A 21,269-nucleotide genomic window follows, 5' to 3' on the forward strand; every position below is an offset into this window, starting at 1 on the left:
TAAATGATCAGTGATATCTAGCCAGGAAAAATGATTCTTTGACACATAAAATTTTACATTCATTCCACACTTTTCTTTCTTACTTTTTATTTTTTTCTTTTCTGATGTGTCACATAAGGACTGATAGACGATGCTGGTTTGCACCACCACCACCACCACTACCACTGATATCAGTAGAGTAACCATGCATGTTCCTTCCTATATGAGAAGGGTAACCACATAATCTAATGTCAGGTTGATGTTGTTGGAAGAGATCACCACTATTAGATGCACTAGAAATATCTAAACAGGTGGCTGTGGAAGCACCATCTCTGTAGTTCAACTGACAAGCCTTAGATTCTGACATGTTTCCCCTCAGATTCAAATGAGTACACCTCGAAACATCTATGTCATGGTTTTGTGAAGTGGGTTTAGACTCTTCATGCTTTTTTGTATTCAAGAAGCGACCACCAGAACCTCTGGCTCTCTTCAATGCATGTAGATGGCGAGATTCGTGAAGATATGGCTGAAAAACAAACATGGTAACGTTAAGGAGAGAAGTTGAACTTAGAAGGAAAAGGAAACAAAAGAGAAGTATGAGAAATGCTGTAAAATCACTCTTTTATGTTTTATCAAACACTTGTGTTAAAGAGTGATTTTACAGCATTTCTAAAATGCAGAAGTGCACTTACTTTCCGTTCTTTGATGAGTTTGTTCTGTGATTCAAGTTTTGCCCGGTATTGTCTGCGCCTCAGAATAGCATGGTACTGCTTTGCATTCACAAATATAGGCTCCTCACTAAGATCAAGTGGCAGAGGAATTCTAGCAGTAGGCATTCCTATCAGCTGAGTAGGATGAATCTGGCCATATTTTGATAGCATGGTTTAGATTATAGAAATGCACATAATGTCTTAGTGTTACTAACATGATGGAAGTTTGAAGGCATTATGTAACTTTGTTAGGTCATTTAATTAAAATAAAGAATGAACACGTCATAAGAGAATCCAAATACTCAAAAGCTTGATTATCCATAGAAGGCTCAATTTCTTTTTCCAACAACTCAGCATAAAGGTTAGCAAGAGTAACCATGCTGTCTGGTAAAGAATGCATGTCAGATTGTTAAGTCTATAAAATAAAGAACACCTTGAGTCAAAGATAAGAAACAAGCTCTCCACCATAATAAAAAAGTGCTTCAGTAAATAATAATACAAAGGATGAAAGAATAAGAACAAATGAGGTGCAAAGGAGAGCAAAGAAACATTTTTAAACCAAAAAGATTCTTCATAAGCATACTTTATGAACTATGAGAATCTGTAAGGTTGGCAAGCTAACAGTGGCACAACAAATAGTAAAAACTAATTAAGCACGTATAATAATAAGTAAAATAAAGGCACTATTGGTGATTCATTTAAATATGCATAATGATGGCATTAATACAGGAATCAACCACAATAGCATCTACTTATAGTAACATATATCCAAAAGTCTCTCAGAAAGCTTCCAATCAAATTAAAACTGCTAATAATAAGGGCATCATGCTTTCCCGAAAGACCTTTAACCTATTTGTAAGTCAACATCATAACAAAATCAGAAATCACAGAGTGGAGCAATTAGAAAGTGAAAAACTCAGTACACCAGATCTAAACAAAGTACTTTCCAGATACACCATAACCTGATGCCACTCATACTCATACAGTTATTTTATCAATTTGTTTGAATGATAAATCTTTAACTCACTGTGCTGAAGACAAGCTGACAAGAATAAGAAAATAGTGAAAAAAAATGAATAAATTCCAATGTCTTACATTAGGTTGTGGGCCATATGGAGAAGCTAGTAGGCCACTAAAGCATGCCTCAGCAAGATGGAATGCAGTATGAGCCTGAAAAGCAAATCATAAGAAAAGAGATTTGCAAACAATATCAGTCCACTAAGATACAATCATACATCAACTTACAAGTGGCTGGTTGTGACACATTTGTGAAGGAGGTAAGGTAAAATCCTGACCACGAACAGATGACCTGATTACACCTTCTATACTCTTTCTCCCAGCTGTGTTAAGTGTCGAACAAGCAGAAGAATTGCTACACTGAACTGAAAATTGACCTACAACAAGTATTTACCAACATCCATTAAGCAAAAAGTGTTTTCTGATAACACAAAAAGTACTTCTAGAGCTTTAAACCAAACATGCACTAAACAATCTAACAAAAGGAATCTTAAAACAGCAAATCCTAATTTACAAGCTCAAACAGAACCTGGAAAATGAAAAGAATGTAAAATAACTACTAAGAAAACAACAACAGAACAAGAAACTAAAAGAAGGAAGAGAAAATAGGAACAGGAAAAGAAAGAAACCTAAAAGAAGTTCTAACAGAATCAATGAAAGTAAAAGAATCTAAGAAGTATTAACAATCAAAACTAAAAACTAGCTAATTCCTATTAAAAAAACCAAAACAGATTATGAAAGGTATTTACACACTAAAATAAGAATAGTAAACTACACTAAGTATTTAAAACTAAACCACACCTAAGCTAAAGGAAAAACAGCTCAGAGAAAAAAAATTATCCCTATTTTATTACTAAAACTAATGCTAAAACAGTTATTTACATCAGAACAAGTATTTTTAAATTTATACCTTCCCACCCCCACACTTAAGAGGCACATTGTCCTCAATGTGTGAGTGAGTAAGGCTTCCTAATAACAACACAGACAAACCACAGATATAACTAAGAAGAAAATTTGTTCAAATAGGCCAAAGATCAAAATTAATTCTTTTTAGTTTTATGTAGAACAACATATTTTCTATCCTATTATTAACTATGCTATCTATGACTATGCAAGCTAATAAAAAAAATTTATCACTACAATAGAAAAGAAAAGGAAAGAAATGGCTTATTGGTTTTAATCTCCTATGCTCAGCCACTCTTTTCAGCAGTGTCTCCATGGCTTCCTTGCCTTCCTCCTTCCCAGCTCTCTGCTGCAGCAACATCTCTCCTTCCACTGGCAGTTGTTGTGTGTGTGGCACTAGGCTGGAGATCTTTCCAAGCCTTTCTGCACTTTCCTCCTCCCAAATAACTGCCTTAGTGTTTTTAGCATTCTTTGCTTCCTTTAATTTTGCACAACAATTAAGTTCAAAGTTAGATTCAAAGTTAGCATAACAATCTTTGCTTCCTTTGACAATAAAGTGCAATAACAGATTTCAAACCAACATTAACTCTGCAGAGTTGGATTTAAAGAACAGAACAGAACAACACATAATTGACTCTTGGAATTGATGACACTATGAACATAACAATGATTTAATACGAAGCAGGAAATGATTTTGAACTTTCTTTGATGTTTTAAGCTAATTGTTATTTTTTCAAGCTTTTGTAGGTTAACCTATAATGTTGTGTTCAGATTAGTAGTAGTTGTTTTTATTAATTACATCAACATATCAGATTTTGTTTACTAACTGCTTTTAACTAAACTAACCACTATCTTATTAAACTGTTGTTTTGATCATAATTTTTTTTCTTGGCAGAGATTATATTTCTTAGTTATTGAAGGCAAACTAAGCACTTGTAATTGAAATTTAAGAATCCAAGTTTCCATACTAGGTTGTAAGTCTAAATTGACTTTGTTTCCTTCACCATATATAAACCTACTTAAGTTTTGAATGATTCACAAATGGTGTAAAAGAAATGGGAACCTCTGACTGGTATCCTAGATACTATCTATAAAAAAATAACCTTCATACTAAACTGAAAAGGGTAATCTAAACCTACACATGGTAAAATGTCTCATGCCTAATTATGACTGATTAGAACCAATGGCAGAGACACTTATACATGGTTTATGTTTTCAAATTCATCACTCACGGATTAAATACCAAAACAAACCACAATAGAATTATTCATTATTCTTTCATGGAACAACAAACCTAAATAATATAGTCCATACCAAATCATATATCATAACAACTATTTCACAAATTTTTTTATTGTTATTATTAGTACAAGTGAATGTCTCGTACTTGTTCATTGCATTTGTTATTCTTTCTTTAATTGAATTTCAAGATAAGAGCACACCCCTTACATAGTTCACAATCAGTTTCAAACCATTCAATCATGCAATTTCAATTTAGGTATCCATACCTTTGCCTTTGCTTTTCTTTGCTGCTTACTGGTCTTCTCCCTAGACTCTCTTCCTCCCTTTTTGGAAACAATTCAAACCCCTTCTCAAGCTCACCCTAACACATGGAAGGCAAGTGTAGTTAGGTTTATTGATTCATTAAGCGACATCAACACCTATTTCATTCAGACAGAGAGAACATACCTCGACGCAATGGTCTCCCAAGAGCCTCCCTTGACGAAGACAATCACCCTCACGTCACGGGAGTACCCTCCTGACAGCAACGATGGACCACTCTCTTGACGGCAACGCCAACCCACTGGTGGAAGAAACAATCGAACACCACTATAGGGGAGGTTCAGCAAGTGAACCCTAGCCACACAATGCCAGCTGACACAAGGGACAGGGAGAGGGAGAGGGAAAGAAACGTGAAACAGAAGCGAGAGGGAGAGAATGGGAAGCACAATGGGATGAGAAGGAGCGAAACAGAACGAAGACGGAGAGAATGGGAAACACGACGATAAGGTAGGGTAGAGTTTTGTCTAACGAAATTGGGGATAACCTTAGTTTAAGGGGTCGAGCCTCTTACCGAAGGCCATAAACCCCTCGGTAATGCTCTTTAGGCCTTCGGTAATTATATTTCACGATGGCCGTCTGTAATGCTCATTTTGACCGTCGATAACACACTTTTACCGATGCCCCATAGGCCTTCGGTAATATGTCACCGGTAATAAACCAAATTCTGGTAGTGATCTTTTATCTCTCTAAAACACTATCCTCTTCGCTTTCTCTCAATTCTCTCAAACATTTCTCACTATTGGATTATCTGTCCGACGATCAAGAAGTATCTAGACAATCATTGCGTCAAGGGCTACCACTCTAACCAATCAATTGGTTGAATCGAGCAGGTAAGTGGTAAACTAATTTTCTTAATATTTAGGTTTCTTGATTGTGTAAAATGGTTCTGTTTTGCATTAATCAAGAGTTCATCTTCCTTGAATCTTAGTTCATTTGTGGTTCTAAGGTGGGTTTTCAATCGCCAATTGGTGATTTGTAAGTGTTTCTAGAGTTTCCTTGCGGTGTAAGCAACGGTCAGGGTTTCTTTGATAATTGTGCAAATTTCTTTGAGGTAAGGGAAGCTAGAGTTGCTTTAATTTGTAATTAAGTGTGTATGTGAAATGATTCTATGTGTATTGTGTTGACTGAACTGAGTTTAGATTTTAGGATAGATGTATCATATGCAACTTAACTGTTTTGAATGTGGCTTAATGAACTGTGATTATGAACTGAATTGAATGATGTTTGGACTATTATTAGATGTGTTATACGTTATAAATTTGTGGTACGAAGGTTTGGTGATGAGTAGGCATAGTTTATCTTTGATTTAAGCTAGTTTTAAGGAAGTGGAGTAGTGAAATTTTGAATTGGGAATTAGATACTCAATTGGTCACTTGTGTTAGTCTTGGTAAGTCTTTTGGGACTTATTGGAGTCCCTAAGCTGCTTGAAAATGTGCCAAAAGTGGGGTAGAATGCAATTTGGGTTCATAGGTTGAGTTCGATAGATTTTGAAGTTTAATGTGGTTAGTAAACACTTTAGAATGATGTTAGGATAGTTTAAACACCCTTGGTCAAGTATAATTATGTATATAACACGATCTAGGAGAATTATAAGTTGGGGAAAATATTTCAAAGTGGTAAATTTACTGTACGTTCATAATTATGCAGTTTCGTGCTGCAAAATTATGCAGTATCTCTGAGCGAGTGGCATCGCTTAGCGAGTGGCTATAGAGTCTGGACCACTATCTCTTTATTTGCACAGTAAGTTGGGTCGCTGAGCGAGATGTTGGAGTTTGGGACCACTGTGAGTTTTATTCGCATAGCGAGTTGGGTCGTTGAGCGAGAGGTTGGGGTTTGGGACTATTGTGAGTTTTATTCGCACAACGAGCTAAGTCGCTGAGCGAGTGGTTTGGGGTCTGGGAGTATTGTCTGTGTATTCGCACAACGAGTTGGGTCGTTGTGCGAGAGAACTCGGTGGTCACTCAACGAGTGTATGTGCTAAGCGACTGGGTCCATGGTAGTTTCTATCTTAGATTTTAATGAAATTCTTTGGTAACTTTGAACCTTGTTTGAAATTGTTGAATGTTATGAGTGTACTTATGGTTTATTATGATGAGTAATTCCTGTGATTTGGTATTTTTATACCTTTGAAGTATGTTCAGTGGACGTAATTCCATGACTTAAGGCACTAGTACAAAAATCGCGTACAACGTCGAATATTTTGGGATTTTAATAGCGAATTCGCGAACGACGTCATATCAGGAGATGTTAAATTGACGTCGAATTTAAAAAATTCGACGTTAATTTAACATTGAATTTTATCAATATACGACGTTAACTTAATGTCGAATTTTGTTAATATATGACATTAATCAATTTTTTTTGTTTTTTAATTAAGGGTTAAATATGTTTTTAGTCCCTAAACTATTAAGCGAATTTGTTTTTAGTCTCTCTTTCAAACTAAGCTACATTTTGATCCTTCTCCTTAAAGAAACTATAATTTTTGTCCTTCAAACTCAACGGCGTTAAAAAAAGGCCGAGGTGGCTAACGGTGAAGTTGCACGATTTTTTTTTCTGACATTAAGTCAGTCTTTCTCAGCTTTTCTCCCTCCCTCTCCCTCGTCTCCTTCCTTCCATCTTCCACTCCCTCCATCATCTTCACCAAATCCTCCAAACAAAAAAACCTATGAGGGGCTCGGAACTTGAGAGAGGATCTCGATCTCGTTCTCCATGGGACTGGTGCAGTTGTCGCAGCCAGTGCATTTAGTGGAGTCGTTCTTCGAAGTAGAGACCAGTTTGGTTGTTTTGACAGCGACAAGGAGCTTTCTGCCGTCGAGGGTAGATTTGTAGACTCTGTCATGGCTGCCTCTGCCCAAAAAGGTATCGGCGGAGAAGCCAGACGCGGCGGTGGAGATTTCGGCGTAATTGAAGTGGCGAATTGGTTTGGCAGCAAGGGGTTTGTGCTTCTTGAAGTGAGGGTCGCAGGTGGCGATTGCGGATTGGGCATTGCAAGAGAGGTAACCCATGAGAGTGAGAATTTGAATGGGTTTGGAGGAATGAGAGAGAAAGAGAAGTTGAAGAGAGAGAGGTGACGGTGGAAAAGGGAACACATGGGGCGCCAAAACACATAACTGGAAAGAAAGGTGTTTTCAACTTTAAAGTGGCAAGTGATTCCCAGCTTTAAGATGATGTGAATGCAATCCAAACATGGACGCACACTTCTCCATTATCTCTTCTAGTACTGTGTTCTTCTTTGCTTTTCAATAATTAAATGATTTCTGCATGCAAAGTCGTGCAGCAAGCACACCCATGACCTGCACAAAATCATATGAAAAAAACAGTACTTGATTTTCACTTTTTTTTGAGGTAGTTCTCCGTAGTAAAATAAAATAAAATAAACTTTACTGCTACATTTATATTATGGTTTAAATTTATCAAAATGTTTGATTTAATATTTATCTCAATCAGTTTGGAGGATTTGGTGAAGACGATGGAGGATTTGGTGAAGATGATGGAGGGAGTGGAAGATGGAAGGAAGGAGACGAGGGAGAGGGAGGGAGAAAAGCTGAGAAAGACTGACTCAATGTTAGAAAAAAAATCCTGCAACTCCACCGTTAGCCACCTCGGCCTTTTTTAACGCCATTGGATTTGGAGGACACAAATTATGATTTCTTTAAGGAGAAGGATCAAAATGTAGCTTAGTTTGAAAGAGGGATTAAAAACAAATTCGCTTGATAGTTTAGGGACTAAAAACATATTTAACCCTTTAATTAATTGTGATCCTTTGTTATAGCTCTACGAGACCAGAAAAGCAGAAAAACAACAAATTTCAGTTTTTGGTATTTTATGAAGCAAGAACTATGAACGTAGTATCAACAACAAACAATAATAACCAACAACAAATAAGTTCAATCAAACAACAATAACAAACAAGTTCAACCAAACAATAACAAACAAGTTCAACAAAAAAAACAACAAACAAGATCAACAAATAAGTTATTCAAAACGAAAACGAAAACTAACCTTCAAAAGTTGGGTTCGTTGGAATAAAGTGTCATCACCGATGACAAATAAAGCAGAATGTGCCTATGAAGAAAAAAAAACACGAAAATAATCAGTCAAAACAAATGAAAAGCATGCATAAAATGCATTTGTATCAAATGAAAGAAAGATTACATGTGATGGTCGTCAAACTTCGTTCGAGAAAAGTTTGAGAAGAGAAGAGGGTGTCGCGCACTAAGATAAAGTGAATGAATTTTCAATCTCTCGCTCAAATTTTTATTGAATTCACTGACCTTTTGACATTTAAGGCTAGGGCATTCGACGTTTTATATCCTTTTATGTCGAATTACAATTCTAAACGACGTTTAATAATTTGCATTTATTTATAAAAATGTCACAGGTCATTTTTAACGTTGGCTATTCAGTGGTTGAATGTTAAATGTGTGATGTTATACGCTATTTTTGTACTAGTGGGGTGAGATTTCATGGTAATTCTTTGGTTGATGTTGTTGTTGTTGCATGAATGTATGGAGCTTTGAAATGGTGGTCTATTCCGACACTCTGATGATCATTGATTCTCAAGTAGAGAGGAATGATGCATGTAGTGAGAGTAGCGGGAGGTTCTTGTCTATAGGCTTTCAATCTAGCCCTAGGCAACTTAAATGGACTAACCTTGAATGGTGTTGGAGATTGTTAGTTGTACCATACAAGTGCATAGACTATCAATAGTTCGACATTCATACCTAATCTGGATGAGTCTTATTGAGTTATGGGATGTATGAAATGGTCTGTGTGTATTGTACCCTCTTGAATTGAGGTTTGAATATTTTATATATTTCTATAAATATGAAACTTTCTTGTTTATCTAGCTTACCCTTTTGTTTGTTGTTTTGTTTGTATGTTCGTGTACTCTTTTCTCAGCTATGATCATCCGGTGGGTGTGAGCAAAGGGCGAGGAGATGTCTGTAGAGCAAGCCTTAGAGGAGGAACCCGAAAAGTGTGTAGTTCTTTAGCTAGTTAGGTTTATATAGTTCGATTTAGAGTATGGACTGTTTAAAAAGTTTCTATTATGGTTATCTTGATGACTGTATTAACTTTATACTTCTTGTTTATAGACGGTTTTGGGTTATTGATTTTGTAATAACTCTATATTATAATGTTTTATACTATATTTGGGATGTTACATACTAACAATTATACTTGTGCAATTGCGTATAAATGTAGCTGATTCATTTAGATTATGAATAGCAAAAGTTGATTACAAGTTATTAAATGTAGGTTTAGGAATATTAGTCGCAAATAGAATTATGGGATTTGCGTTAGATAGAAAGATTGAAAGAGAAGTAATTAAATAGTTAAAATGGACAGTCCTAAAACAATTTAAATTTTGATTTATTGTTAATAAGTGAATTTTAAAACTAAAAAATGAACCATTTTTAGAGAGTGGCATCAAAGTATTATAACCTTCTCCATTGAACAAAACGGCTTATACGTGATTAATTAATAGGATAACCTTGAAAAATAAGACTAATTTAAAAGCTCAAATTTTTAATTTCGATAAATATTTGTAATATGTTGTGAATTTTGAAAATAATTCGTAAACAAATGTATATAATTTTGAAACTAATTGAAATAAAATAAAATTTTAAAGTATTAATGCAAATAAATTTAGTTTTTCTACATAAATAACCTTAAAGAGTTAGACAAACTATAAGTTTGAAAAATTAATCTTTCTAAAAATAACTAAACTCAAATTTCATAGGTCAATTTTAATTTTATCACTTAATTTTAAATAAAATTACTCAAATAAAATTTATTAACAATAATTAGCATATAATTAATATTTTCAAGTTGGATTATGTAATATATTCTCATTCCACAACCAAATAACTAATTAAATATTTATAGATATTATTCATAAATGTTTATTACAGATAATCTTCTAACAAGTAATTAAACATTTATAGGTATTATTTATGAATGTTTATTAAAGATAATCTTCTAACCATTATTCCATATCTTATTCACAGACATTCGTAACCTTTTTGTTATCCTAAATTATACATGTAAATAAAGGTAAATATGTAATAAAAATTATGCATTGAAAAAATAGCAATAGAAGTAGCATTAGTGTAAAAATTACATTTAATTATGTTAACACAATATTGTTTAAATGTTACCTGTTAAGAAAGATAGGATTGTTTAAGTAAAACTAAGTTTAAAATTTAGCAGAGCATTTAAACGAAATAACGTCTTATAAGGTGAATTGTCTAGGACACTAAACGCTAAATGCTATATATTAAAAATCATAAACACTATAAATTACTCAAATAGACAGTGCCTAAAAGATTGTATACGTATATAATGCCTAAATGAGTAGGATCGTCTAACGCTTTATTACAGTTACGTTGTAGTACATTTTTATCTGTTGTATTGTACTCTCCTTTTCTATGTAAATCATATCAGTATAGTAGCTTTATTCAAAAAGTCTGTATCAAAATCAGAAAAACGTTTAGAGACATGAAGATATTCGAGAAATGTTTCCTTCACTCTTTTTATGTGTCTCTTTTGTACACATCACAATTGTTTCTACAAAAGGCTATACCCCTACGTGAAAGTCAAAAGATCTTAGTAACGGATCTTTTTCAAAGAAGCCTATATAAAAAGGATTGCATGAAGAGAAGATCTAAGAATCAAGAATTAGTTGTGTGTTAAGATGTCGGCAAATGTACTGAATCGTATCAAGTAATAATAAATGGTAAGACCAAATATCATTTTCGAAGAGACTAACGACACTAAACAATTGTGTAATTACTTAACTAATTAAGACATAAAAGATATTTTGTTGGTTTTCAAATGCAAATGCAACAAAAGTAAATATGAATGCAAATTGATCAATTGAGGCTAAACAAAAGTAAATGAATGGATGAAGTTGATAACATGAGATGATAATGTTGTTGGGGTTTAGATTTCACCTAATCACTCTAATGCATATAAAAATTCTTCTTCTTTATTAAATGCCAATGTCACTTTCTAAATTACTTAGAACCCGATGTCTTGGCGAAATAAGCCTATCCTCAATTACTATACCACAATGTCTTGCATCCCTAATAATTAATTCTGCATTACGAACGGAAGCTTAAGACAACCAATCGTTCTATCCCTATGTCTAGGCAATAGTTCCCTTGGGAGAAATTCCCCAGATCATGAATTGTAAGATATCTATCGATACTCAGACAAATCAAATATCATGTCGTGAATGAGTTAAACATAACAAGCATTGAGCAAAGAAGAATAACCCTAACAATTAATGAAAGAAGCATATATAAATAAGAATCAATTCAAATACATGAGAGTTTAGAGGTTACATCTTCCCCAACAACAAATTGAGTTTAGTTCTCCATCGTCATGAAGAAACTAAGTGTACAATGGAATGAAAAAGATAGAAAAACCCTAGAAACTGAAGAGGAGAGCTCCCACATCCCCAAATCTGCCTCCAAAGAGGAAAAACGCGTGTTTCTGTGCTCAAGCCATCAAGAGATACCAACCCTAGGTCGTGCAAGTCCTTAAATAGATCAAAATTGGATCATGGGCCAACGTCGCTGGCGCTCAACGCCCTAAGTAGGGGCAAGCAGGCGAAACTACGAGAAAACTGGCGCTCAACACCCCTAGAAGAGCGTACAGGCTTTGTGCGATACATGAAACTGGCGCTCAGGGCCCCTGAGGGGGCCCTTAGCTTCAACTTCACTTTCTTGCACTGCGTCGTTTTCTCTTTTTCTGCATTCCAACTGCTCTTTCAAATCATTCCAATAACCTACAAAATCAAGGGAATTTAGTGATAAAATCATTAAGTATACCCTCTACTCACTTATTCACAAAACTAAACTAAAAACATGAGTTTAAGCAAACTTCTAAGTAAAAAAGGGTTGATTTAGTATCAAAATTGCATATCAGATAACGGTATTTTCAAACGTTATCATTGTGCATTCTTTCTTGTTGTTGTTTTCAAAAGCTTACATCATCTAATGCTTGCTCTTTGAAAAAGAAAATTTTTTTACAAGTTTTCATAATCTTTGTATTGTTTTCAAATCCTCTCTACAAGAATTACATGTTCTATTTTTTAATCTGTAAAACACTTTGTTGTTTTCTTTCAGAAATGAAGTAAAACTGTACGTTTAGCTTAGTGTAGTTAAACCATTTAGCCAATTAAACTAGTTCATACCAAGAGTAGTTATACTCGTCTTAACCAGTTGGGTTAGTTGTACACCAGAAGTGATTCAACTTTTTGTAATCCTTTGTAATTAGTGGAACTCTTTAAGAGTGTTTAAGGGAGAACTGGACATAGCTAAGTTTGGATCAAACCAGTATAAAAATAAGCATGCCTTATTACTTTTATTTTTCAAAAGTTTTTCCTAAAAGTTGTTTTAAATTCTTAAGTGTTTAATAACTATTGCAAATATCTAACCCCTACAAAATGTTGTAAAAAAGCTGACAAAATCACGAACTATATTTGTTGAGGCGTGTAGTTTCATTATCCTTAAGGACTTATCTGCTGTGTATTGTGCAAATCCTCCAGAATACAACAGAAACTTCTTGAAATATTCGAGGATCTCAAAACTAGCAAGAAATTCTATAAGGCTTTATACCTAGGATATAAAAGATAGAAATAAGAAGAGAACAGATAAATTAAAAGGGAGAGCTAGAAACTGAAAGGTGTTTTTGTGCTTCTTTTTTGGAATAAAGGGGAGAATGCACCTATGATAGTTGCTAACATGAATTATAGTTATAAACGTTAATGAGAAATAAAAATTTTGCACCTATGAACGTTGTTAGAAAAGTGATGCCTTGTATCTCAAACCAAGAGGGGGTGAATTGGATTTTGCCTTAAAAAATTAATATTTTCAAAAGCTTTGCAAAATCTTTGGTTTTCTTGAAATCAATAAAACAACAATGATGAATCAACAATAAAAGATAAAGGATAGAGAAAGATTAACTCAAGCAATTTTTATTGGTTCAGCCAAGGCTACATTCAGTCTTCCTTCAACAACCTGAGTTGAAGGTATTCCACTATAGTGATAGAGTTATAAGAATACAGAGATATCCCCTCTTAATGTACTTCTCACCCACTCAAAATCACTATAGCAAACAAGATGTGAACACCCTCACAATCTTACCAAACAAAGAATAATCACAACTCTCTTAACACTTGAGAACAATCCCAACTCTCAATGAGAACACACACGGCTCTCTCCCTTGGCACACTTGCACAGGAACACAATCCACAGATTGGAAATGATGAAACTGATCTTCTAAGTGCACTCCAGTAGTGCAGATTTAATCATAACAATTCAGCTCGTTTTCTTGATAGAATCTTGATGTGTTTGGAACCCAAATTGATCATTGATGCTTCAAGATAGTTCTTGGACGCTCTTGTAATCAAAACTCAATGAAGATGTTTGTAATGAAATTGAATGCTATTGAATTATTTTGAAACAGCACGCAAGACAATTATTTATAGGATTTTCTCAATCCTAAGGCAATATAATCGATTACGAAATTTATGTAATCTGTTAAGCTTTTCCTTCTACTTTAACATATTTGCTTCTATTTGGATTTAACAGATTATACATCGCATACAATCGATTATACAATCCTTACAAGCCAACAATAAATTCATTCGACCGATAGAAATAGGTCATGCTTTAAATGAAATTGATTTTGACAAAAGAAACATATTTAACCGATTATGAAACTTGTGTAATCGGTTATGTTCAACACTTAAAACATTTTCAAAACAATTTCCATTATAAACATACCAATACACAAATCAAACACATATTAACATAAAATCGTGTTTTAATTGATTATACGACTTATGTAATTGATTACTAACTACACAATTGGTTGCCCCTGTTAAGCATATCATGATATCTAGAGAAAGCTAACACCTTAACCAATTATTTATATTAGAAATGAAATGTTCAATTTTTTTAACTCATGATTCATTTACAAATAATTATTCATATATCAAGCACAAACACAATAAAGATAAAGTAATTGTTGTGCCATTTGTTGTGCAAGAAACCATAAGACCATTCTTTTGTTCATCATAAAAAACATATATATATATATATATATATATATATATATATATATATATATATATATATATATATATATATATATATATATATATATATATATAGGGTAGGTATAGCTCCCCCTATCAACATAGATGCACAACAAGAAACATGTTTTCCAATTACTCTCCCCTTTTGGGCATTAGCAAAAAATGATAGAACAAGTAACATGGAAATAAGCATGTGCTAAAGAACATAAAAAAATTTCAGATTATTTAAAATATGATGCTCCCCCTATCATAAAGAGATGTAGCACTTATAAAAAAATGTGAGCAGTATATGATTGACCATCAGAGTGTGTCTTAGAGCTTAGTTTATAGATTTGAAAGAGTATACCAAATATATGATAAATACATATCAGATCATTTATACTGAATTCAAATGAATATATAGCATATGATATCATGTGAATTTCCTAATACTCAAGATAATGTATGCAATGCTGATAAGACAAAATATTATTGCAGTAAGGACATTAGGATATCAGTTATAATACAACAGAATATATGATAAATGTGTTAGCACATCTGCACAAAGTTATTATCTAATAATAATGCATATATGATGAATTTCAAAACAAATTTGAGCTAAATGCAACATATGATATGTGTCTTATGCTAAACATGCATACAATAATATTTAAAACTTGTTTAGCAACTAAGAAAAGAATTTATAAGCATATAAGTCCAAAGTTAGTAACAGAATCGATTATGTTACTAAATAGATTATAAAACTACAGTTCAAATTATTTAATAGATTACGAAACTGTTTAATTTGTTAAATTTCAAAGATATGATCAGAATCACATTGTTTGATCATTTAACCTATTGTGATCATTTTGTAACCTGGAAACACAACTTTCTCAACATTGTAACATGTTAATATCATAATAAACATGATATTAGCAGTAATTGTATATCAATGTGCATGATCAATGAATGATACGAATAATGAAGCACAAGACCAAGTGATATTCCAGTTTTATCATTCAGAATGTAATCATTCAATGTATTCATTCAAATCACAAGTACTAAGTATTATCTTAGCTATTCCACAACAACTAGTAAGTCACTCATGATAAGCATTATTAAACTTAGTTGGCATAATTTTCAAGCAAGAAACATACATGTATACAATCATCCAATTAGATTTAGACAATATTATGATTTTCATTTGTATACTAGTATGCAATGCGGAAATGCTTTTGTTAGCTATGTTGCACAGTTTAGATAAAAAAAGCTTAATTTATTTCTATTTGTATAAAACCTTTCTTTTGATAGAGGTTTTAAAAAAAAATTTGCTCATTGATGTAGTGTACCTACAAATTCAATTTTGTAAACACATTTATACATTCGATACTAATGACCGATATAATATTCCAAGTTCAAGCTTAAATTAATAAAATGATGTTAAAAATCACTATGTAGTAGTGTTCTAGTAATTATTAACCAATTAATCTAACAACAAAACTATACATTAGAGTTACACTTTCAAAATTTATGTTCTCGTTAGTTAATTTGATTTCAAAAACTCAAGTCATATAATATACAATGAATTCAAAAACATATTTCTATTCTACTATTTCAATGAATTTTATTCAATCAGATACCAACTAATAGAAGAAATTTATTTCACTCAGATTTAAACATGTAGAATCATTTTCTAGATATCACATGTACTAGAATGCTATAATTCAGAGTTCAAAAGTAAAAAATCTAAGCTTATGTGAAATATTAACTCCAAAATATTTAATGATAATGAACATGGAATCACTACCATTAGTTAAGATACGAGGGAAAATTTATTTGAAATTGAAAAACTCTCTCTGGAGTAGATTTAACCGATTATGTTTTTAACATAATAGATTATATCAGTTGCAAAATCCAATTTCAGTAAAACAGAGAGGATAACCTAATCGATTAAACACTTTATATAACAGATTAAATTTTGCAGAAACTGTTATTTTGCATATTTTCACTCAATCTCTTCATGTCAAGCAACAAACATACATCACATACATCAAAATGTTTATGCTGAATAAGAATTATGCATGTTTTACCAGTACCAAGGCTTATTACCAAGTTTGATGTCCCCAAGGTATTATGAGCACTTTGAATTGTGAGATTTGCTTCAGCTTTATGCATCACCTTGAGTCTATTCTTTTTCCATATCTATCAATCTCCCGCAAAACAATTAAAGGGTTTGGGTGCAGGTATCCATTTGAATTTTGGTCCTTTCATGTTAGAAGATTTCAATGGTTCCTTAGGAATCCATTTAAACTTTCCTTTAGGAACACCAAAAATTTTATAATAACATGAGTTTGATGCATGGCCTAACTGTTTGCAATAAAAACAGACAATTGAAGAAGGTTTGCTTATGTCAATAAACCTTCTAGTTCTCAACCGATTATTTTTAACAACATACCATATTCCTTTTTTATTCAACACACTCATTTTTGAACCAAGAAGAGCATCAAGATTTGAACTGCCTAATGTAAACTTAGAAGAGGTAATCATAAGATATTTGATTCTTTCCTGCTGTCTTTGATAGTTTTCACAATTTTGATCACATTTTTTGTTCACATGCAAGGAGTTTTTGGAGATATTCTTTAGAGATTCTAGTTTTGATTTCAAACTTTCATTTTCCTTACCTAGACCCTCTATTCTATTTTCCAGCCTCTTGTTTTTCACTTTTAAACTTGTTGTTTAAGTGTTGGAGTTTTATAGCTTCATCATACAATTTATGAAAAGCATCAAATAGTTGATAGTACCTATTTTTGATGCTTTCAGATTCAAAATTACTCACACTACTTTCAGATGATGTAGATCTTGCCATCAAGCAAAAATTAGTTTCCTCTTGCTCTCCTTCTTTTTTCTTCGCTACCATCATCTCCATTATCTTCTCCCTTAACCTCATCATCTGCTGCTACTATTTCATCACCCATATTTTGATTCCCTGTTATCTTCTAGAGAGTAGCAATCTCTTGGTCCAGTTTGTCAAGCATGAAGGTGTAGGTGGAATGATGGTTAACCAATGTTTGCATTTGCTTTACCATATCAATCTTTGGTCTGTAGGGAGGTGCTGCAGTAGACATTTCCACATTTACTAGGTCAACATCTTCTTTAGTGGGCTAATGTTTATCTCTGCCTTCATTTTCTTCTTACAAATCTTGCTCTAGTTTGAGTTCTCCTTTTCTTTCACATTCAGTACTGGAAGAAGCAGCACATTCATCTTGCTTTCTAGAGTTCTTTTTATTCCTTGCAAAATTCAAGTTATCTTTTCTTTTTGCATATTAAAAATTTAGAAAATCTTTCTGCCATCAAATTTGTTTCTTCATTCTCTGAACTTTTTGTAGATTCTGTAGCATTTCAGCAGCAAACTTCAAGATGTTGATGTATCTTTTGTCCTCTTGATTTTGCTTTCTTGATATATAGGACTCTTTGACTTTAACCTTCTCAACCTTGCCTTGATTGGCTCAAGGGGACTGTTGATGACAACATCCCATACACGTTTGCCTATTGAATTCAAGAAACCACTAATTTCATCATCAATTACACCTTTGCTCATGCTCTGAGATGTGTTGGTCATCAGGAACAATTTAACCGATTAAACAGAAAACCTAACCAATTAAAATTCGAATAATTTTTGAATTTCTAGCTCTGGTGCAAATTGTTAGAAATGTGATGCCTTGTATCTCAAGTCAAGAGGGGGTGAATTCGATTTTGCCTTAAAAAATTAATCTTTTCAAAAGCTTTTCAAAATCTGTGATTTTCTTGAAATCAATAAAACAATAATGATGAATGAACAACAAAAGACAAAGGATAGAGAAAGATTAACTCATACAATTTATATTGGTTCGGCCAAGTCTACATCTAGTCTTCCTTCAACAACCTGATTTGAAGGGATTTCACTATAATGATAGAGTTACAACTTAAAGCCATTATAGCAAACAAGATGTGAACACCCTCACAATCTTACCAAACAGAGAACAATCACAACTCTCTTATCGTTGTGTTGTGCTTATTAGGCCATGTGCATGCTCAGTATTCATGACTGTTCTAGGAATCGTTGTGTTGTGTTGTGCTTATTATCGTTGTGTTGTGATTATTAGAGTGATGATATTTAGATACCCGCAAATTAAAAAAAAGTCCTTAATAATTCAAAATAATAATATTTTAATTATATTTATTTTAATTTTTAACTTGAAATTTTAATATATATGATTATATTATTAAAATGGGTTGTGAATTTATTTGTTTAGAGGAATGTAACAGTATTAATTTTAAAGTTTTAATGATTGAAGTTGGACTGCATGACCAGGTGGAAAACACTCCCAATCATATAAATAAATAAATTGATAACGGTTGATTGACAGCCATCACAATACATGTTTGTTTTTCTAAATAAATAACACTTTGGCTTGTACTCGGAAGCCATATAATTTACCGTTACAAACAAACACAAGCTCCTAAGTGATTATTGATTAATTATTAAATAGAAACTTGATGACTTTGGGTTACAGCCTTTCATTTCATATGCATTTCCCACCGCTGCTAACTAACACAACTTTCCCCAATCACTCAGCAATTGTCCAAGTCATGTCATTCTCAAAGATCCAGTGACACACTTCAATCTCGCCCGGACCCGACCCAAGAGCCACGAATGCACCGTGGGTGGGGCTCCATGCACTGGTGTCCAGGTGACATATAGCAACACCGTGGTTAATCTTCGCCTTGCTTTCCGGATCCAAGAGATCCGCCTCGTACACCCGAACCTTAGGAACAGAGTGACAGTAGTAAAGCAGATAAGGGAATAAGCTCTGGTGACAGGACACGGATTTAGTTACCTTGCCACCATTCATTCCTTTGACCCGACCCACCATTACATTCTTACTGAACCCGTTTACGTTTTCAGTGGTCCAAACCCCGACACTGCGGCCCAAAACAGAGGTTGCAAAATCAATCATATCCTCGACAGACCCCACACAACGTTTGATCTCTCCGACGCTGGGTGCTCTCTCGCACTCACCCAAAGACTCCATCATCATCTTCTCCATGGAGGAGTTATCAGACACCTTGAACACGCTCTTCAGCTCCTCGATCTTTGAAGAAGAGAAAGGCAATTTCACCAGAATAGAGCGGGGCAAAAATGATCTTTGGGGCATTTTATCTCTTATGTCTGGCATGGCCATCACGGTTCCTTCCTTCAGCATGCTCTCTCGAAAGAATTTACCCGGTTCCACCCACCTTTTCACCAAACTGCCACCGACAGTTGAAGAAGAAGAGGTGTTGTAAGAAGCGAAGGAAACACCCTCTTTGGCGTAATCCTTAAAGGTAGCGTTCGTGTTAACGCCGTAGCCCGTGAAGCCAACCTTGTGATCCCCTTCTGCTCCTTTGGCGTAGCCTTTGAAAGTGTCGGAACCTGGGTTGGCGGAGTTGCCGTAGTTTTTGAAATCCACTTGGGTCCCTTCTTTGGTGTTCTTAGCATAGGATTGGAAGGAGTCGTCACCAACGTTGGACTGGTCCCTGTAGTTGGCAAAACTCTCACTGCCACCGTGCGTTCCGTCTGCATAACTCTTGAAGGTTATTTCAGGGACGTTCATATCCACGCCATAGTTGGTGAAGGTGTCGTTGGGAATGACGCCTCCCTTGCCGTAGTTCGTGAAACCAGACGTGGCAACGTTGGAGTTTGTTCCGTAGCCAGTAAAATCGTTCCCAGCACCGGCGGAATTCTTGCCATAGCTCTGGAATGTCTGCCCGCCTGAGTTTCCGTCTTCGCTGTATCTAGAGAACGACTGTGTCCTCCCAGCGGTGAAGTCGGAGTAGGTGGTGAATCGCAAGTTGGGGACGTTTGAATTGCTGGAGTAATTTTTGAACTCGCCGGAGCCTCCGGCCGTGTTGGTGCCGTACGTGTTGAAGCTCTGGTCAGCGACGTTTGTGTCGCTGGCGTAGCCGGTGAAGGTTTCTTGGTGACCAGCGGCTCCGCGGCTGTATCGGCGGAAATCGTTGACCGGAGTGCTGAAGAGACCGTTGGAGTAGTTTTTGAACGTGTCGATTCCACCTGCTCTATTCGTTCCGTAGTTAGTGAAATTCTGGCCGTCGTCGTAGGTTTGAAAATTCTCGTCTTCGGTGTGTTTCTGGAGGCTTGGACGGACCTCCGGGAAGCAGAGTAGGTGCGCAGCGGAGCAGAACTCTGGCAAGCGAGTGGAGAGAGTGTTGGTGGCGGCGAGGTTGGTGAAGGAGGCAGTGTCGGCGGCGGTGAGTGGAGAGGCTTTGGAAAGAAGGAAGGATGGTTTTGGGAAGGTGTTGCGGACGTGTCTGTCCCAGTAACGTGAGACGTAAGCCTTTGGCGTGAAGGGGTTTTGATCTTGTGAGTTCCCCCCACCGTAAGCAACCTGCATTGGCGATGTTAGACCTAAGAACGAAGATGATGATTATGATGATTGGATGAAGCAGTGAGAGTGAAGGAGAAGTATTATAGATTTATGCTTACAGTGAGCGTTAAAAGGAGGATGAAGAGAAAGAGAGTACTCATTTCTTCCCTCTCCTTCTTCTTCACAATCCCAACAGTTGAATGAAGAAGGAACAAAGATGTCCAGATTAATGCTATCACCTCACACCTGACCAAGGTGTCGTCGATGCTTGCTTCTGCATGAACAAAGCGGTTTTCTTTACGATTTATAGGCTCTGAAAACTGTCTTTTATTATTTTGAATGGGCCCATAAAACTAGGAGCGCCCGACGGCCCAGCCCATCCTACCTTTATTGATAAGAGCTTTAACGGGAACGTGGAGAATAAATGCTTTTTCATAAAATATTACCTTTATTGATTTATTGTAAGAATTTTTTGGTGAGATTTGGTCTTTAAAAGTGATTTTATTTTTAAGTCATTTAAATTACATAGCCAACTTTACTGAGCACAATAGGATTTTGTGATTGGTGTTTTAAGGATATTTGGATAACCTTAATTATTTAGGT

General features: G+C 34.7%; 2 protein-coding genes across 2 annotated transcripts; both read right to left on the minus strand.

The window, feature by feature from the left end:
- Positions 1–109: 109 nt before the first annotated feature.
- Positions 110–7,177, minus strand: LOC148206247 (uncharacterized). Its single transcript, XM_088107401.1, has 6 exons — positions 6,854–7,177; positions 2,937–3,087; positions 1,935–2,083; positions 1,785–1,859; positions 672–839; positions 110–505 (listed from the first exon to the last, which is right to left on the minus strand). Exons 1-6 carry the CDS (start codon positions 7,175–7,177, stop codon positions 110–112), a joined length of 1,263 nt encoding a protein of 420 aa, XP_087963527.1.
- Positions 7,178–18,633: 11,456 nt separating this feature from the next.
- LOC124838418 (polygalacturonase non-catalytic subunit AroGP2-like) lies at positions 18,634–20,974 on the minus strand. Its single transcript, XM_047314011.2, has 2 exons — positions 20,786–20,974; positions 18,634–20,687 (listed from the first exon to the last, which is right to left on the minus strand). The coding sequence occupies exons 1-2, from the start codon at positions 20,825–20,827 to the stop codon at positions 18,870–18,872; spliced, it is 1,860 nt and encodes a 619-aa protein (XP_047169967.1). The 5' UTR covers positions 20,828–20,974; the 3' UTR covers positions 18,634–18,869.
- Positions 20,975–21,269: the final 295 nt, after the last annotated feature.

The sequence above is a fragment of the Vigna umbellata genome, chromosome 1, assembly GCF_029865625.1.
Source record: "Vigna umbellata cultivar VRB3 chromosome 1, Vumbellata_1.0, whole genome shotgun sequence".
NCBI classification, from domain to species: Eukaryota; Viridiplantae; Streptophyta; class Magnoliopsida; order Fabales; family Fabaceae; genus Vigna; species Vigna umbellata.

Excerpts from the sequence above, each read along its gene's own strand:
- LOC148206247 (XM_088107401.1), bottom strand. The coding sequence starts at position 7,177 with ATGGGTTACCTCTCTTGCAATGCCCAATCCGCAATCGCCACCTGCGAC. Across the intron at positions 3,088-6,853 it reads AGATCGAGATCCTCTCTCAA|GAAGCAAAGAATGCTAAAAA; the intron begins GTTCCGAGCCCC and ends GCAAAATTAAAG. Across the intron at positions 2,084-2,936 it reads GAGAGCTGGGAAGGAGGAAG|GTCAATTTTCAGTTCAGTGT; the intron begins GCAAGGAAGCCA and ends TACTTGTTGTAG.
- LOC124838418 (XM_047314011.2), bottom strand. The coding sequence starts at position 20,827 with ATGAGTACTCTCTTTCTCTTCATCCTCCTTTTAACGCTCACT. Across the intron at positions 20,688-20,785 it reads TCCTCCTTTTAACGCTCACT|GTTGCTTACGGTGGGGGGAA; the intron begins GTAAGCATAAAT and ends TCGCCAATGCAG.